Consider the following 17,047-nt stretch of genomic DNA (forward strand, 5'->3'; position numbering starts at 1 on the left):
ATCCTACTTAATATAGGATTTATGATTAATAAAATGCGTATTTATTTTGCTTATGCGTGAAAAACAGTTTTGATTTTTATTTTCCTTCCAGGTCCTGAGTAACGTCATCGCTCCATGCTGTTTTCCAGCATGGCCCAGAAGCAGAAGAAAGCTAAGATGTTGCCTGAAAGCTTTGATCACGGCAGCAGCGACGAGTTTGAAAATGAAGAAGACGGAGAACAAGAACATGAGCAGGGCCCGTCGAAGGGGGCATCGGGAAAAGGCAGCAGTGGATTTACCCTCGACGAGGTTTTGCGTTTGGGAGGCACTAAAGTGAGCAGCGCACGTGGTGTCGGATTTAAAAAATAAATGCGTGTTTACAGCTTCGTAGTTCAGACGTAAATATTACTGTTTGCGACTTTTATAGACAGGACATGTGTATTTTGTATTTTCTAAATTGTTTCTAAGCTTAAAAAAGTCAGCTGACACACACGTTCGTGCGTCCAGCAGTATTCATATGACATGATTGGGCCAATTGGGTTCAATTCCATATCATCATCATATGATTTGCTATTCAGTTGTTGGAAGTGTTCACAATCAATCATGTTTCAGCAGTAATAAATAAAATAGGCTATAGACCGACGTGCCCAGCGGTGCTGTAACATTACCAAATGAAATACAAAGATCCCATACATCAGGGTTTGGCAGTTCTATTTACTTATATAACCAGTTATGAAACTATTATTGAAAGATAAGAAAATAATTTTTATAGGTTTTCAGATGTGCAGTGATTTTTTTTAAACCAGTTAGTATGATGTTGGATTTCACTGGATTTTTTTTTGTTGTTTGTTGCTATAATTATTCTTTGCCAAGGTGGATTGTGATGTTACATAATAAATTTACCCATTTACACAGCATGGTATTTCTACTGTATCAATTCAGGGTCAGTGCCTTGATCAGGGGGTAATATATATATTTACATACACACACTGTCTGAACCGCTTGTCATGTTTGGGGTTGCGGGGAGCCAGAGCCTAACCCGGCAACACAGGGCGTAAGGCCGGAGGGGGAGGGGACACACCCAGGACAAGACTCCAGTCTGTCGCAAGGCACCCCAAGCGGGACTCGAACCCCAGACCCACTGGAGAGCAGGACCCGCTCCAAGCCACTGTCCCCCCGTCCCCTCGGGGCTAGTATACTAAAGTGGAATTCAAACCCAGGACGTTCAGATCACAAGGGATAGGGTCTAACCATTATACTGGCAGCTGTCCTTGTTATGTCAATTTGCAAGATCCATAACTGTTGTTCTGACCAGACTGTGCATCCTTTGTGACTTTCAACAGGCAGACTATATCATGCTCGCCAGTCTAAACGAATCCCAAGAGCTCGAAGATGGCGGTAAGAAAAACTCCATGGACGACCTGACAGAGGGCGAGCTCAAGGCCTTCATCACTAAGCTGGGAATACAAGCATACTCCCAGCGCCTTCACGTGATAAAGGAACATCCTGAGGAGCAGGAGGCCAGTGGAGCCAAGAAGAAGAGCGGGAGCAGCGGCACAGTAACGGGAAAGGCTGAGGCAGTCTCGCAGAAAGCCAAAGCAGAATTAAATGGGGAACGGCAGCAACGTAAAGAGAAGATAAAAAAGGCAAAGGAATCCAAGGAAAAGCCTGGCATTGAGGTTTCTGGGAAGAAGGCCAAGGCCAATGCCAACATCTTTGAGTTCCAGCCGAGAACTGTGTTGCTTATTAAGCCAGGGGGCAAGTGGTTCGAAATGGAGTACACGAGTGAGGGTGATTCGACTCCACAGGATGAGTCTGTTGTCGCCAGGTACAAGGCTTTGGCTCAGAAGTTGTTAGAGGCTGAGACGGAGCTCTTCAAAACCAAGAAGGGTCCGCAGAAGGGAGCCAATTCCTCCTGGGTGAAGACGGTGGTCTCTAAAGGGACGCTGCCTGACAGGATGGCTGCGTTGACTTTGTTGATCCAGGGCTCGCCGGTCCACAGCCTGGAATTTGTCGAAAACTTGGTTTCGCTGGTCAAGAAGAAGGGCAACCGCCGGCAAACCATGATGGCAGTGGACACGCTCCGGGAGCTGCTGATGTCCGACCTGCTACCGGAGAACCGCAAGCTTAGGACGTTCTCCCAGCACCCCTTCCAGAAACTGGAAGAGTTGGCAAGTGGCAACAGGGATTCCCGAGACCGCAGGCTCATCCTCTGGTACTTTGAGCACCAGCTGAAGCACCACGTGGCGGAGTTTGTGCAAGCACTCGACGTCCTGGCCCGAGACACGGTAACGGCCACCAAATCCCAAGCTCTGACCACAGTGCATGAGCTGCTTTGCAACCACCCCGAGCAGGAGAAGGCACTCCTTGGCCAGATTGTCAACAAGCTGGGTGACCCTGAGTACAGAGTAGCAGCCAAGGCCTCCTACCTGCTGGAGACGCTCCTGCACAAGCATCCCAGCATGAAAGCGGTGGTGTGCAGTGAGGTGGAGCGACTGATGTTCAGGCCCAACATCAGCCCCAAGGCACAGTACTATGCTGTCTGCTTCCTCAACCAGGTGGTGCTGAGCCACGAAGAGGCCGACTTGGCTAGCAGGCTCATCACCATCTACTTCTCCTTCTTCCACGCCTGTGTCAAGAAAAAGGACGTTGAGTCCAAGATGCTGAGCGCCCTGCTTTCTGGCGTGAACAGGGCCTACCCGTACGCCAGTGCGGGAGACGACAAGGTCAGGGAGCAGATGGACACTCTGTTCAAAGTGGTCCACCTGGTGAAGTTCAACACCGCTGTCCAGGCGCTCATGCTGCTTTTCCAGGTGATGGACTCCCAGCAGGCCATATCTGATCGCTACTATGTAGCCCTTTACAGGTGATCCCCTTTCATTGCTTCTCTGTTGTGAAAATGACATTAGCCTGATAATGGAAGCTTGATATAATCTTTTTTTTCCTGAAACAAGTGACATGAGTTAGCTGGCTGGACTCTAAAGCTGCACTCTCTCCTTTCCCTGTATGTGCGCTTTGCGTGTCGCAGAAAGCTGCTGGACCCTGGGCTCTCGCTCTGCTCAATTCAGGGCATGTTCCTTAACCTGCTCTTCAAGTCCATGAGGGCGGACATCATCCTGCGGCGAATCAAGGCCTTTGTGAAGAGGCTGCTGCAGGTCAGCTGTGAGCAAAACCCCACCTTTGCGTGCGGCGCTCTCTTCCTCGTGTCGGAGGTGATGAAGGCCAAGCCTGGCCTCAGGATGCTCCTGCAGGAACCCGAAGTAAGTTTACTTAGAAAAGTTTACTGTTTATGTGCTCTTACCATGGTTATGTCAGTTTCCTCCAGGCCCCCCAGTTTCTTCCCACAATGCAAAGACGTGGTTCGGGTGAACGTGTGGCTGAAATTGCCTCCTAGTGTGTGTATGTGTGGTGAGGTTACACTGGAATGGACTGGCATCCCATCTGGGGCGTACCCTACGTCATGCCTTATCAGTCCAGGCTTATCGGATAGGCTCCGGACCACCACAATCCTGTGTTAGGACCAGCATTTGATGAAAATGGGGAGGGAGTTGTCATCTACTTAATGTCTGTGTAATATCACAGATAAATGCTGATATTGCGACATATTTTTGCTGAATTTTGTATTTTGTTTTCAGGCTGGTGAAGAGGAAACCTTCAAAGACATCTTGGAGGAAGATGATGATGATGAAGAGAGGTTTACAGATGCTGATAAGGTGGGAGGAGGGCAAAGCGATAACCCAGAACCGCACAAGCAGGTTGCTTCCTGGGTGCATCACCAAAATTTGGAAGGTGAGAACTTTACTTTTTAAAGAACATCATCTATAAGTGTAGAACTGGAAATTAATAGGAAAATGTTAACGTGCGATTCCTGTTTTTGCTCAGCGGGAAAAAGCAGCGAGACCTATGACCCTCTGCACAGAAACCCCTTGTTCTGCGGGGCCGACCGCACCACGCTGTGGGAGCTACGGAAGGTGAGGCTCTCCTCTCACACCTCACACCTCACGCCTCACACACAGCTCCTTGTTCGTTTTCCCCTTGTTTGACCTCGTTTTGCTGCTTTCACAGCTCTCTGCACATTTTCACCCCTCTGTGGCCCTGTTTGCGAAGACCATTTTGCAGGTATGCACATTTTAAAATATTTTTTGTTGACTTCAAGCTACATTGAAATGAAAACTAAATGAACATTACTGAAAATAAAAATACTGCTCTTCCACAGATTCTTATTCATTACTGTTTGTTGACTGACTCATCCATAAGTGGGTTCGCTGTTGGAGATCAGTTCTTGTTACTAATCCCCAACAGTCGGGAAAGCCAGACATAAAGCAGCCCGCTGTGGCCAGGTCCATCTGTCGGTCGCCAAACGTTAAAAAGACGAGCTTAAACCGAACGCTGAAAAACACGATCAGCAGTACAGCAGCCTCTAAAGACTGACCTTCTTCATGAACGATTGTCTTGCCATGGAGCAGTCCTCGAAACCGTAATAAATATCACACAAGGAACATCTTTTTGTGGGTCAATTCACAGTCTAAATACATCCATGACTCTCACTAGACAGGTATGTATTTTTTGATTCATGAACATCAAGGTTCGGTCCATTACCATATTTACAAAAAGTAAAAAAAATCTCAGCAAACAAACGTACCGACAAACTGTAGGAGGTTCTGCGTTTTGCAGATTATCTTTATAAATTAAGCAATTGATTTACACCTAATACACTGGCTCTTCCACTTGTAAAGACAACTGGGACCAGAAGCCTGTTCATAATTTTTACTTCACTAACCACTAAAGCTTGATCAACAAAGGAGTAATGGTACAGGTTCCCCTTGATTTAATAATGGATTAGGTTCTATAAATGTTCAACACAGCTATAATGTATAAACACATAAGAATTTTTAGTTGAATGTCTTAATTAACATTTACCAGACTTTTTTTTTTTTTTTTTTTTTAAATTTCCGAATGGGTGGGCAGCCACTGTCACTTTTTTTTTCCTCCCTTGACTATCAGTTGGGAGTTTTTTGTTTTCCTCTGTAGCCAGTAGACATACATACAGCTTTAATAACTGCATGGATAATTTATTACTGTAATATAGTCAACTGTCTTGTTTGTCTTATGCCTTTGTTCAGTGCTGTGTCACTTTGAGAAGAGCGCGCTATAAAAATAAATTGAATTGAAATTTAAAAAAAAAAAAAAAAACTTCGAAGGAACATAATTTTGCTTAGGATCTCACATCCAGCTTCTTGCTCTTCAGGGCGACTTCATCCAATACACAGGCGACCCTCTTCGAGATTTCACTCTCATCAGGTTCCTTGATCGTTTTGTCTTCAGGAATCCCAAACAGCACAAAGTCAGAGGTGAGGCTGTTTCTTTTGACGACATCCCTACTTCCAAGGGCAGTTTTGTTGGTGTAAGTGTTTCTTGCCACTCAGACTTTTAAGGCAAAGTTGTACAAATGCGCCTTTATGGGGCCTTCCACTGCACTTCACAGAAAACACAGACAGCACCGTGATGCAGAGCAAGCCGAGGCAATCCATGAATGACATCCGCTCCATGCCTGGTGAGTTCACCTTCTAGCTTTGTACAATCTCAGAGGAGTTTCCATCTCCAAGTCTTCGTAGTTTCGGTACCAAACACAGTGTCTCCCGTGTCCATCTTTCCCAGTGAACTCCAAGGAGTTTCTGGCCAAAGAGGAGAGCGAGATTCCAGTTGATGAGGTGTTCTTCTATCGGTGAGCAGAGCAGCCTGCATATTTAGAATATTTATAAGTCTAAAAGGCCATGCAGTGGCTCAGCTGTGCTCCTCTCTGTTCTGCAGGTTCTTCAAGAAGCGTGAGGCAGAGAGGCCAATGCGACGCCAGCGGCGAGATGGGGATGATGATAGCGTGGAGGATGTAGACGATGATGAGTTTGAAAGGGCTTTGGGTGAGCTTCACAGTTCCATTACATCTCCTACCGCTCGGGGTTAGTCGGTCAGGATCGAATCCACAGGATGCTTTCGGGCCGTGAAAGGTCAGTTTACTGCTATTAATGCTTTGAAATAATCGGTGTATGTCATTTATTTCCTCTTCAGATTCATTTGAGGAAGACAGTTACTTCCCAGCTCTTGAAGACGACGATCTGGACTTTGCTGGGTAAGCTAGGAGTGTTTAGATGGAAAAAGACAAAGGACTTGAAGACAATTATTTTATCATGAGGTTCATGCTCCTCTAGAGGAATGCTTCTGGCATCTGCATGTGTGACTTTGAATTTGCTTATATCTGGATTGCAGAAATGTGAAGGATAAGTCAAAGAAGAGGCGACATGATGAGGAAGACACCGACTCAGACTTAGGTGAAGACCTGGATGATGAAGAGGTGTCCCTGGGCAGCATGGAAGAGGAGGACTTTGGAGACGAACTGGAAGAGGAGGGAGGCGCCTTCATGGACGAGGAAGATGGAGATGAAGATGACGAGGTGGCTGCAGGTACAGGACTTTGAGCGTATTTAGTTGACCAGGGCAGTCAGTTACTCAGTAGTTAAAGCACTGATTGAAGATCAGTATAAAAAATTAGTGGTGGTGGTGGCAGTAGTAGTAGTATTAGTAACAATAGGACAGTGTAAACTGGTGTTTTTGTCCTCTTCCTTTAAGAATCAGGAGATGAGATGAATGAAATCACAGAAGTCAGTGCAGCATCCAAGGGCAAGAGAAAAAAATCAGGGGAGCTTGACTTCTGTGGGTCTGTTGGTAAGATGGTCACTTTGTGTCATTCATAAAAATATATGATACGATATGTTGAAGGATTTAATTTAGGTGTGCAAAATACTTTTGTTCCAGGAACAAAGGCTGGCCGAAAGAAGAAGAAAGTAATGAAGAACGATGCAAGCATGTTTGCTTCTGCTGAGGAGGTAAAAATTCAGACTGGTCAAAAGAATTAATGTAGTAGTTATGACAAGTCAACAATTGTTCCTAGAGTAAATTTGGATATTTTGTCAAACTTTTTATTGTTTTTGAGCAGACTTCAGTTTAGAGAATAAGGACATTGGTTTATAACAGGAAGGTTGCTGTATATATGTTAAATAATGAAATATAATTATTTATAAATGTTAAATAATTAATATTAGTATTATCCCTGTGAAACTGGATTTAGCCCAAATGTTTTGCATTCATTTGTAGAAAAAGACCCAGTAACTATTTTAACCCTTTCTGCTTTTAGTTTGGATATCTTCTGGATGAAAATGCAGGATCAAAGTTTGACAACATTGGCATGGATGCAATGGCAAACAAAGACAAAGCAAGTGAGTGACACTACTTGCAGCCTAAAGTTTGAACCCAGGTTTGGGATAGCCACTCTGGCTATCTGTGAGGAGACTCGGGGAACCCAAATTGCCTTGTGTTTCCTTGGTTGGATGAGATGACTGGGGTTTTCTCCCCTTGGTGATTCACAGTGAAACCAAGTGTCAGCTGGAAGAATCAAATGAACAGGGCCTTCCTCCACTTACATTTATAGCCTCACATCACGTATGGTGGAAATTGTGCACTCCCTTGCTGGTGTGGGTGTCATTCGTTCTAAAAGGAGACAATCTTAGCTGGCAGTAAAATGCAAAAAATGGCTTGTGGATATTACCTTCTACTTAGGTTTGATTCTTAACAAATCAAAAGCCACAAAGATTTATAAATATTTTGGTTCTTTATTTCAGTGGCTAGATGCTAGCCAGTATTCTCTGTTTTTCCACTGTGATGCTGATACAGATTACACAGGAATTACAAAGTAACTTCACATTGTCACACTTCCCACTGGTTAAAATGTCTTTGTTCCTGCAGTGATTCAGGAGTAACACTGGCTCCCTCCTTGGTACACTGTTTATTGCAGAGTTCACTGACATAACAGTATCAGCATGCAGTGGTGTATTGTAGATCAAGGGACGGTCAGTCAGTCCGGCTGTATCTCTGATCCTCTTTGTTCTTCCTTTCTAGCCCTGAAACAGCTGAAGTGGGAGGCCCAGAGGGATGACTGGATTCAGGGTCGAGACGTCAAGACGCTCCGCAGGAAAAAGGCTGCCTTTCAGAAAAAGAAGAAGTTTGGCAAAATAAAGGGTGGTAAAAAATATTAAACGAACTGATAACCACCCTGTAGACAGCAGGGTACAAGAGTGAGCGGAACTGACACTCAACAGTTACTGCCCCATCGCTTCCTGCTGGTGCTAACCTGTAGCTTGGGGGGTGGACTCACCTGTAGGGTGAGCTGAATTCTAGGCTTTTTTGGAAGACCATGCCTCTTGGTCGCTCTCACGGATTCCATGGATCCCAGCCCACTCGTTGGACTTGTAATAGACTGAAACGGGCATGTGACAAAACACTTTCTGTTATATTCACAGCGTAACACAGATTGTTTTAAATGGCTTAGAGTTTCTGTTCAGTTAAGTTTAGAAATTACAAAAATGTTTTAAAGTCAAAATCATCTGTATAGTCCAATAAGTTGTTTACTGTGGAAGTTTGTACAAACCTTGAATTCAAGAACATCATCCTATTGGAACCTGAAGATTTTTGTTAATAAAATATGCATCAATATTTTACCCAAGTTGTTTCTCCTTTTATTTTGCAAATTAAGGAGGAATAAGTGATGAATCAGCAATGTTCTGGTTACAGGTCTCTAACCTTAACCACTAGCCTACTTGGTGCTTTTTCATTTATTAAATTGTACAATTGTCTTCATAAAAATGTTTTTAATCAATACTTACCTTCAAGTACTGAAGGGAACCTTCTATTCATAGTATTCCTGAAATCTGAAGAAATAAAAACTACCAGTCAAAGAATGGTAACTGCACTGGACCCCAACACTGACAGGTGTAACAATAAAAACACTACAGTGAAGAAGTTTGCTTTGGAAAAACAACGCATAAGTTTATGCTGGAGCAGCTGGTAGCATACTGGTTAGAGCTGCTGAACTTTAGACCCAAAGGTTGCAAGTTCGAATCCCACCTCCAATTGTAGTACCCCTGGGCCTGGGCAAGGTCCCTACACTAAGTTGTTCCAGTAAAATTACCCTGCTGTATAAATGGGTAAATAACTAAGTAGCTTAACGTTGTACATTGCTTTGGAGAAAAGTGTCAGCCAAATAAATAAATGTAAACACACCTCTGCTGGTGTTCATCTTATGAAACAGCATGTAGGCGCCGATCACACCAACAACTTCTAAAACTAGCACCCTTTTGAACAGCTTCCTGGCAAATGGTTCCATGGTTTTGGGGGGCATCTCTGTGAAAAGAATCCATTTTTCATTTAATAATTACATCAACACAATTAAAATTGTACTAACTTGGAAATCCGAAATACAAATACTATACTATAGCCTATACTAGATAGCCAACTAGATTTTAATCCACAATACATTCCACAGGAGATGGTTTGTTTTCTTTTTTTTTTTTTTTTAAAACTATCCCTGTTGACCTGTATGTAAATTAACCCCAAAAGTGAATGGTGGTGTGTGTACTTATGCTTTATAAACTTGATAAAGTTATTTCAGACGTATCTCAGACACACAAGAATCAGATACTTGTAGTGCATTAAATTGGACATCAGCGACTGCACGACCTGTAAGATGTTAACTGAAGTTTTAAATTGCATTCTTTGAGACTTGCTCTTACCTTTGCCTGCGCCTTCGACTATTTCTACTTCCTGGTAAATGAAAGTACTTCCGGTCTACGGATCGCTCATAGGTTCAAACAGTTCGAGGTGGAAACACGATTGTAGAAATGAAAATTGAGGAGCCTAGATCTGAAACAAATTAAAGTATACCGAGGTCTAACGCGTTTTTAAAATTTCACTTGCATGATATCAAAACTGTTAGTTTCTTATTTAATGTAATTTTTATAACAATTACAATAATCATTGTCAAGTATTATTTTACCCAGGCCAATGTGTTAGAATGGGCACAGTGGGTTTGGCTGGGGCCTGCTGTGTAGTGGGTCTGGGGTTCGAGTCCTGCTTGGTGTGCCTTGTGGCGCACTGCTGTCCCATCTGGGGTGTGTCCCCTCCAGCCCTGCTCCCTGTGCTGCTGGGTTAGGTGCCAGGACAAGCAGTTGTAGCCATTGTGTGTGTGTGTGTGTGCGTGTGCGTGCGTGTGCATGCATTGTATTAAATGGCTTATGAGTGTTTGAATGTGTCCTGTCAGTTATGGCTCTGTCATTTGGTAGGGACGTTGTCTTTATCTGTTGTTCTAGTCTCTGCAGACCTGTCTGTTCTCGTAAGTACATATGGTCATAAACAAAATGCCTTAGCAAGGGCATATTTAGGGTACACGTGTTAAAACAAGCAAGTTGTGTAACAAGTTCTTACCCCCTTCTTGCAGCATTTATGCTTTAATTACAGAAGATTATGTTTACGTTTCTCAAATCTCCCCTTAGAGACCCTTGGAAATTCACATATTTATTCCATCTCAGCAAGAGCACATCACATTAAACAAATGAAGGGCTGCGTGATTGCTGGATTAACCGTGAATGGTGTTCTGCTTTTGGAACAGAATAAATGTATAAAATGCCTGGGAGTCTCCAGGTGGAAATGCCTTAGAATAAACTAAAGCAGTCGTACTTGATCAACCGGTACACCCCAGCCAGACCCCTTCGTTCGTCTACTTCTGCTCGCTTGGTGGTCCCGCCCACGAAAGGTAAAGCACGGAGGTTCTCGGTGCTGGCTCTGTTGTGGTGGAATGACCTCCCCCTGTCACTCAGAACTGCTGAAACTCTGTCTACATTCAAGAAGGGTCTGAAAACTCACCTTTTCCAGACCCATTTCGCCCAAGATCCCTCCAGTTCATGTATGGTGTAAATGTTCATGCACCGCAACTTCATGAGCATCCCCAGATAAGCCTTTATACAACCGCTACTCTGGCATTGTATGTGATTGTTTGTGTATCTTATATTATTAGAAAAAAAAAATTGGTAGGAGGTTATCGGGATTCATCTATCCTGTGTTTTATGCACCTACTTGAACGATGAACATCGATGCAACAACTGGAAAGTAATAAACTTGGCTTACTTAGGAATCAGATGTCTGCAACGATGTCTCTTTCTCTTAATGTAATGCATAAATGGTACTTTTGCTGAGATGTACATCACTTTGGACAAAAACGTCTGCTAAATGAATAAATGTAAATATAAATGTACATGTTAAGTGCATTGCTGGGTAGTTGATGTGACAGTTTGGCTTCACGTGTGGTGCACGACTACATAGTTTCTGGGATTAAATGCGACATTAGGTCCTACTTAACTTGTTTCTTTCCCACTGTACTTCATTCCTGGGAGCCCAAAAAACTATTTAAAATTAGAAGAAAGCTGAGATCCTTCACGTGTAAACTCCTAAGCAGCAGCATGTCCCAGTGGAGGGAAAGATAACATTCACTTGTTCATGACTGCGTATCCATTCTCTAATCCTGCTCAGCGTTTGAAGAAATTACATGGCAGAGTTGCTAATTTCCTTTTCCATACACAGTAGGGTAAGAGGTAAGTTTACAGTTTTCAGCATGCTAAAATCACTAACTGAGCTGCAGTCACAGCTGGCTTGCAGGCTTGTTGGCACGGTGCTGTGACTTGTTTTCCACATCTTGTCACCTGCATGCCAGCCCACGTGTCTGTCCCCGCTCCGGCTGTCCCTTTGATTGCACGTCCAGTCCACTCACACAAAGATTTCCACATTTAAGTCGCTATGGACTGAGAGCGAAACGCTGTCTTCCCCACAGGAGAGTCCGATTCCGTGGAAATCCGCCACCATGTGCAGCCATACTCCACCTTTGTTTGAGCTGGACATGCCCTTCCTTCACCATGTCAGTAAGCTTATTTACCGTGGTTCAAGGTGTGGTTGACCTCAGCTGCTCTGTAGAGCCTGAACTGTGGTTACACCTCATTGCTCAAACACGGTTCGGCATGCTGACCATTGAGGTGTGGTTAAATTCAGTTAAAATCCAGGATGAAGCAAAATGAAGATGAAGAAGGAACAACGGGTGGAGAACTTGACCTCAGTTCAGAAAGCACAGGACAGGACATTGCTTTTTGGATGGAATTCGCTAATGGAGAAGGCTCTAGAAAAGCTATGGAGCAACAAGGCCCTGCAGCAATTTCGGTACCGTTACCAGGGACCGTACAGCCAAAGAACTGCTTATGATAGACAGGAGGAAGAATGGACCAGCTGGTTGCTTGAGGTCAAAATTATCCAGTCAAAATGACCCAGCTGGGTAAAACATTGTAAGTAGCTTAACATTATAAGTGTCTTTGTAATATTTAAAGAATCTTGTTCCAGTGTGCAGCATCAAACCACAAAAAAAAAAAAAGCTCATTAATTTCAACATTATTTCTATTTTGGTCAGACGTTGGCAAATAGACACAAAATGTGCACTCAGTGTAATCTGTTTAATATGTGAAAGGTCTAGAGTGCAGTCAATAATAAATATAATCTTCTAGCCTTCAATTGCCCTACAATTTTTCTTTTAACAGCATTACTTAATAGCTCAATAATTTCATTTTGTATATTTTTCCCAAATAATCATTAAGTATATTTGGTGCCCAGAGCCAATTGTCCCACTGGCTCTTTCCCACTGGCCATTGGCCAGCCCTGACTCCATCCATACAACTAAAAACAGGTATACATGTTAAATATGGCTTCCCCCTCAATTTGCCCCTTTGAAATGTTTATTGGAAATATTTCAGAAATTTGAATTACTCAGTGAATATCACAAAAACTGTATATGGAAAGTTTTGGAGTTTTTCAGGTTAGGTATATTTAAGAAGCATAAAAATGTTATGTCCATAACGTGCTTATTTGGTTTTCAATTAAAGTATGCAAATATTTAAATGATGCCTATTGGAACCATGGTTATGAAAAAATGGTTTTATGTACCCCCACTGCTCTCTGCCTTCTGAATCGATGTTACAGAAAAAGAGACCATTAACCTGTCTTTACCGTGTGACAGCTGATACCTTTGCAGATGTTTCAATCTTACCTTAAGGGCCTCTGAAACATCTCTGTTTAGAGGAGTAAGAGATGTGTAATTAGTTTTTGTTATATTGTTCTGTAATTTGTAACTTTTTCTTTTCACTGTATTTCAATCTGTAGTCCTTGCCATAAACATATTGGTTTAAGTATATTATGAGTGTTCTTGCTGATTTAATCTCAATGTGGAAATCAGGTCCTAATAAAAATTAATACAGTAAAAGCTGCAGGGCGTTGATGCTAAAGGAGTAGAACTGGGTACTTGTGCACAACCTGAAGTGGTTTGAGAACTACCATCGTGTTCGGTGGAAGGTTACTGGTTTGTACAGGAGCTGCTGTTTTATCCTCACATCACATTCAATTTCCCGCGCGTGAATGGTAAAAGCAAGGAGGATCTCGGTTCTAAGGCCGTTGTGGTGGAATGACCTCCCCCTCTCACTCAGAACTGCTGAAACTTTGTCTACATTCAAGAAGGGTCTGAAAACTGACCTTTTCCGGACCCTTCTCGCCCAAGATCTCTCCAGCTCATGTACGGTGTAAATGTTCATGCACCGTAACTTCATGAGCATCACCAGATAAAGCCTTTATTCAGCCACTACTCCAGCATTGTTTTTGCTTGCTTGTGTATCTTATAATATTAAAAAAATGGTAGGAGGGTATCAGGATTTGTCTTATCCTGTGTTTTATGCACCTGCTTGAATGATGAACCTTGATGCAGCAAGTGGTAGGTAACAAACTCGGTTTACTTGAGTCACATGTTTGCAGCCATGTCTCTTTCTCTTAATGTAATGCATAAATGGTACTTTTGCCGAGATGTACGTCGCTTTGGAAAAAAGTGTCTGCTAAACGAATAAATGTAAACGTAAATGTACGTTCATGTACGAAAGGGCAATTTTGTGTGAATTCCTTTCAGAAATCTATTTCAACAGTATTTATCCTGCTTCTCTTTTACTTTAACTCATTTTGGGCAGAAATTCATTGTTTTTCATACCGGTGGGATTTTAGCATTATAATGTATAAGTACTTACTGAGCAATGTCAGTCATCTACTTGCGGTTTTCTTCCTCATGTCGAGTTATCCTAGGCAACGTGTAGGACTGATCAATCTATTGGACTCTGTCTAGTACGGCACCTACAAAAGTCGACTCAGACATCTATGGGCACGATGGTTGCACAATCAATCTAAGCTTGCTTGGTCTCACTGATGATAAATCTTCAACTTGTTTGTCTTTGGAGCTGTGCTTTGTAGAAGCTTCGGGAAAAAAATCCCATCAGACTAAAATGCACTGCAGAACTGCACTTCATTTTCTGTCCCTCTCCTTTGTTGCTCCCGTATTAGGAACTGCAGTGAGAACCTCGTACGTTTTCCAAGGTTATTTGTGCCACCTGTGTGTATTGGGGATGCTGGGTAAATAGAGCTGGCAAGTGAGTGAGAAGCCTTAACCTGTCCACCAATCCATAATACAACCTAACTATGGGACGTAACCTTTGTGTCTGAAAATGCCACGTGTGCCAATGTCTGACCTCAGTCAGGGTAAATAAAGCAGCTGCAGAGAATCTATCCACTTTCCTTCAAATTAGCATTATTGATAGCAGTGTATAATATGCTAGTGCATGCAGGGAGTGGCAGGGCTAGAGATCTGAAAAGCACAACAATTTTTTGCAAATTATTTCTCTGTACTATGAGAGGAAATGCCTTATTTGACAAAACATAACACGATGAGGCTATCTGTTACATTCAGTACTCAGCTTGTAATATTCAAAATGTTTCCTGCTGGGAATTTAGCTTTTCCTGGAGAGGGAGGAGCACGTAGGGTGTGAAATTGAAAGGGTAATTTGCTTTTTTTCAAACTGAACTGGCCCAGCTGGCCTGCTGGGTGGGAGGTCAGCGGTGCGAAGACACACAAGTTTCCCGCAAGACGGCGTCACCCCCCCAACTTCTCACAGAGGAGATCATTGAGCTCGGATGCAAGTGGAAATATTTGCTCACCTTACAGCCGCACGCTCCTTTCTGAGGAGGCCTGGGAATGCTGAGGAGGTGCGAGGAGGGCTGCGCGGCTGCGGCCGGATCACGGGAGGGATTGACCACGGGGGAAGCTTGGTGGTAGCTCCCCTGCAGTGAACGGACATTCGCCACCAGACACAATTGAGACGAGGGGGCAAGGAGATGGGCAGGCTGTGTTTGTCCGGAGCTGCTGAAAGCTGACAAGGTAATGACCTGACAAGCGGCCGTGCCATTGGCCTCCTCGGCGCATGGCTTACTGGCCATCATCTTCTAAAGACCTGATTTATTGGGCTCCCCCTGATGCTGTTGTGTGTGCCTGCCGTGGGTGTTCCGAGACAAGCAGACACAGATTGAACACTGATGTTGCAGTTCTTGATGCTCCCAGTGACCTGTAGCTCTTGTTTAGCGCCACGCATCTCTTGTCCTTCCCGCACAGCTCCTCAAACCAAATTATACAATATTAAACAATATTGAAAAGATTAATTTTTGATCACTGTCAAAGTTAGGGGTTCCAAAGTAAATTTGTAGGCGTGCTTGGCAAACTTAATTTTCCACCTGTTCACAAGACGTTAATACGTGCAAAAAAGACAACATTTGCAATCATTTCAAATGACCCCTCGCGACCTTATCGTGCAGTTTCAGTTAAATTCAGTTAGATTTTTGTGCACTCATTTTTACTCATACTCCCGTTCTGCCCACCGTCTACCCATTTTTGGCCCATGCTCAGCCTGGCACTTCAGTTGTTCTACGCTAAAATACACCACACCGGATTTGAAATTCCTTGGATTGGGGGCGGCGAAACTGTGCAGCGTTTCCCTCTTCAAGATTTTTACGCTTTGAAAAGGTGTGTATTTACGGAAATCCCTTCCTCTTTTACAGCAGTGTTTCTTACCTAGGGGTGCTCCACTGGGGCTGTTGCCAGGCCCCCTCCTTGCCTCCTGAATGCTGTAGATCCTCCTTGCGTGGCTTCCAGCCTCATCACCTTTCAGATTCGTGTACAGGTAAACATCCCAGGGGAGGCAGCCTGCAGCTGCGTGGGCTGGCAGTCGGCTGGGAATCCAGCCGCCCGGGTTCTTGTTTGCTTTCACCGCAGGCACGGGGAAGCAAACATTTCCTGCGTGTCTCTGTATAAAGAGTCTCACTGCTAATTTTTACCATGATGACTTGCAAGTTTAACTCATTAACCCTTGTGGGGATGTTGAAGTTGTGTTCTGACTGGGACTTTGTAGCTGGAGAGTGGTGTAGCAAATGACAGTAATGAAATATTTGCACTGTGAGTGTGTGTGTGTGTTTGTGTGTGTTCATATACATAAGTGCATAATGAATGCACTTAAACTAAAGTGCTCTGGTCAGTGTTAATTCCTGACATGTTGTGCTTTCTTTGGAAAGCTATTGCTGTGCGGTCTTTTTTTTTTTGTTCTCGTCAAGCCTGTGAAAATGTCACGACACCTACCATAAAATCTGAATAAATTTATTTAGATGAGTTTTACTATGAAAACTTTCCAATTACTGTACTTGAATATTTTGGGGATGCTGTAGATGCATTATGGTAGAACACTGAATGAAACACAGTAGCAGGAGGCAGACAAATGTGTCCATTGCTTCACTGCTGTACAAAACACATAATTGCACAATTGTAGAAGATATGTATGGTGGTTCTTTGTCTTTCTAAAAACACCTTTTATCAACATATGACACAGTACAGCAATTAAAATAAAATCTAATCATGCAGTATTTTGGTAATTTTTCTGTCCAAGATGCAAATTTTATAAGCAGTCTTAGTGACTATATTTTCAATTTTGGTATGTGCATAATGTGCCATGTACACATTAAACTTAGCCTACAGAAAGAATACGGAATCTACTCTTTTCTCAACAAATATTAAAAGCAAACATCTCATTTTATGGTCCAATTTTTTCAGACTAATAATGCAAAGTCCCTAACGGATTACGGTCAAACGTAGCAGCAGGTCGTGTTGCTGTTAGAGCCACATCCCCCTCGAAGAACTTGGTTCGAATCCCACCGGGGTAACCTTGATCGAAGAAGTGTTTACCCTAGTAAAATTGTGCTGCTGAATTACCTGGTCCCTGAACTGCATAGATGAGTGC

The 17,047-nt window shown here is 43.2% G+C and overlaps 2 protein-coding genes across 9 annotated transcripts; one reads left to right on the forward strand and one right to left on the reverse strand.

Annotated features, from left to right (window-relative positions):
* Positions 1-104: 104 nt before the first annotated feature.
* cebpz (CCAAT enhancer binding protein zeta) lies at positions 105-8,206 on the forward strand. Its single transcript, XM_018743858.2, has 16 exons — positions 105-312; positions 1,323-2,845; positions 3,008-3,239; positions 3,615-3,768; positions 3,862-3,950; positions 4,045-4,098; positions 5,228-5,330; positions 5,465-5,533; positions 5,638-5,704; positions 5,791-5,897; positions 6,046-6,106; positions 6,244-6,437; positions 6,603-6,698; positions 6,789-6,859; positions 7,168-7,249; positions 7,929-8,206. Exons 1-16 carry the CDS (start codon positions 115-117, stop codon positions 8,063-8,065), a joined length of 3,237 nt encoding a protein of 1,078 aa, XP_018599374.1. The 5' UTR covers positions 105-114; the 3' UTR covers positions 8,066-8,206.
* LOC108929379 (protein CEBPZOS-like) lies at positions 7,930-16,672 on the reverse strand. Of its 8 annotated transcripts, none has more exons than XM_029254435.1 (6): positions 15,832-16,663; positions 14,925-15,255; positions 9,090-9,207; positions 8,693-8,737; positions 8,185-8,286; positions 7,934-8,013 (listed from the first exon to the last, which is right to left on the reverse strand). In XM_029254435.1, the coding sequence occupies exons 2-5, from the start codon at positions 15,204-15,206 to the stop codon at positions 8,204-8,206; spliced, it is 528 nt and encodes a 175-aa protein (XP_029110268.1). In that variant the 5' UTR covers positions 15,207-15,255; positions 15,832-16,663; the 3' UTR covers positions 7,934-8,013; positions 8,185-8,203. The 8 variants fall into 8 exon arrangements, with proteins under 8 accessions (XP_018599379.2, XP_029110268.1, XP_018599376.2 ...); XM_018743860.2 differs by having other exon boundaries at positions 14,925-15,375; XM_018743862.2 differs by having other exon boundaries at positions 14,925-15,378.
* Positions 16,673-17,047: the final 375 nt, after the last annotated feature.

The sequence above is a fragment of the Scleropages formosus genome, chromosome 1 (genome assembly GCF_900964775.1).
Source record: "Scleropages formosus chromosome 1, fSclFor1.1, whole genome shotgun sequence".
NCBI lineage: Eukaryota > Metazoa > Chordata > Actinopteri > Osteoglossiformes > Osteoglossidae > Scleropages > Scleropages formosus.

Coding starts and splice junctions, on each gene's coding strand:
- cebpz (XM_018743858.2), top strand. CDS start 115: ATGCTGTTTTCCAGCATGGCCCAGAAGCAGAAGAAAGCTAAGATGTTG. Junction 2,846..3,007: donor TACTATGTAGCCCTTTACAG/GTGATCCCCTTT, acceptor TGCGTGTCGCAG/AAAGCTGCTGGACCCTGGGC. Junction 7,250..7,928: donor GGCAAACAAAGACAAAGCAA/GTGAGTGACACT, acceptor CTTCCTTTCTAG/CCCTGAAACAGCTGAAGTGG.
- LOC108929379 (XM_018743863.2), bottom strand. CDS start 15,206: ATGATGGCCAGTAAGCCATGCGCCGAGGAGGCCAATGGCACGGCCGCT. Junction 8,738..9,089: donor TAAGATGAACACCAGCAGAG/GTGTGTTTACAT, acceptor TTATTTCTTCAG/ATTTCAGGAATACTATGAAT. Junction 8,287..8,692: donor GTTCCCTTCAGTACTTGAAG/GTAAGTATTGAT, acceptor TGCCCGTTTCAG/TCTATTACAAGTCCAACGAG.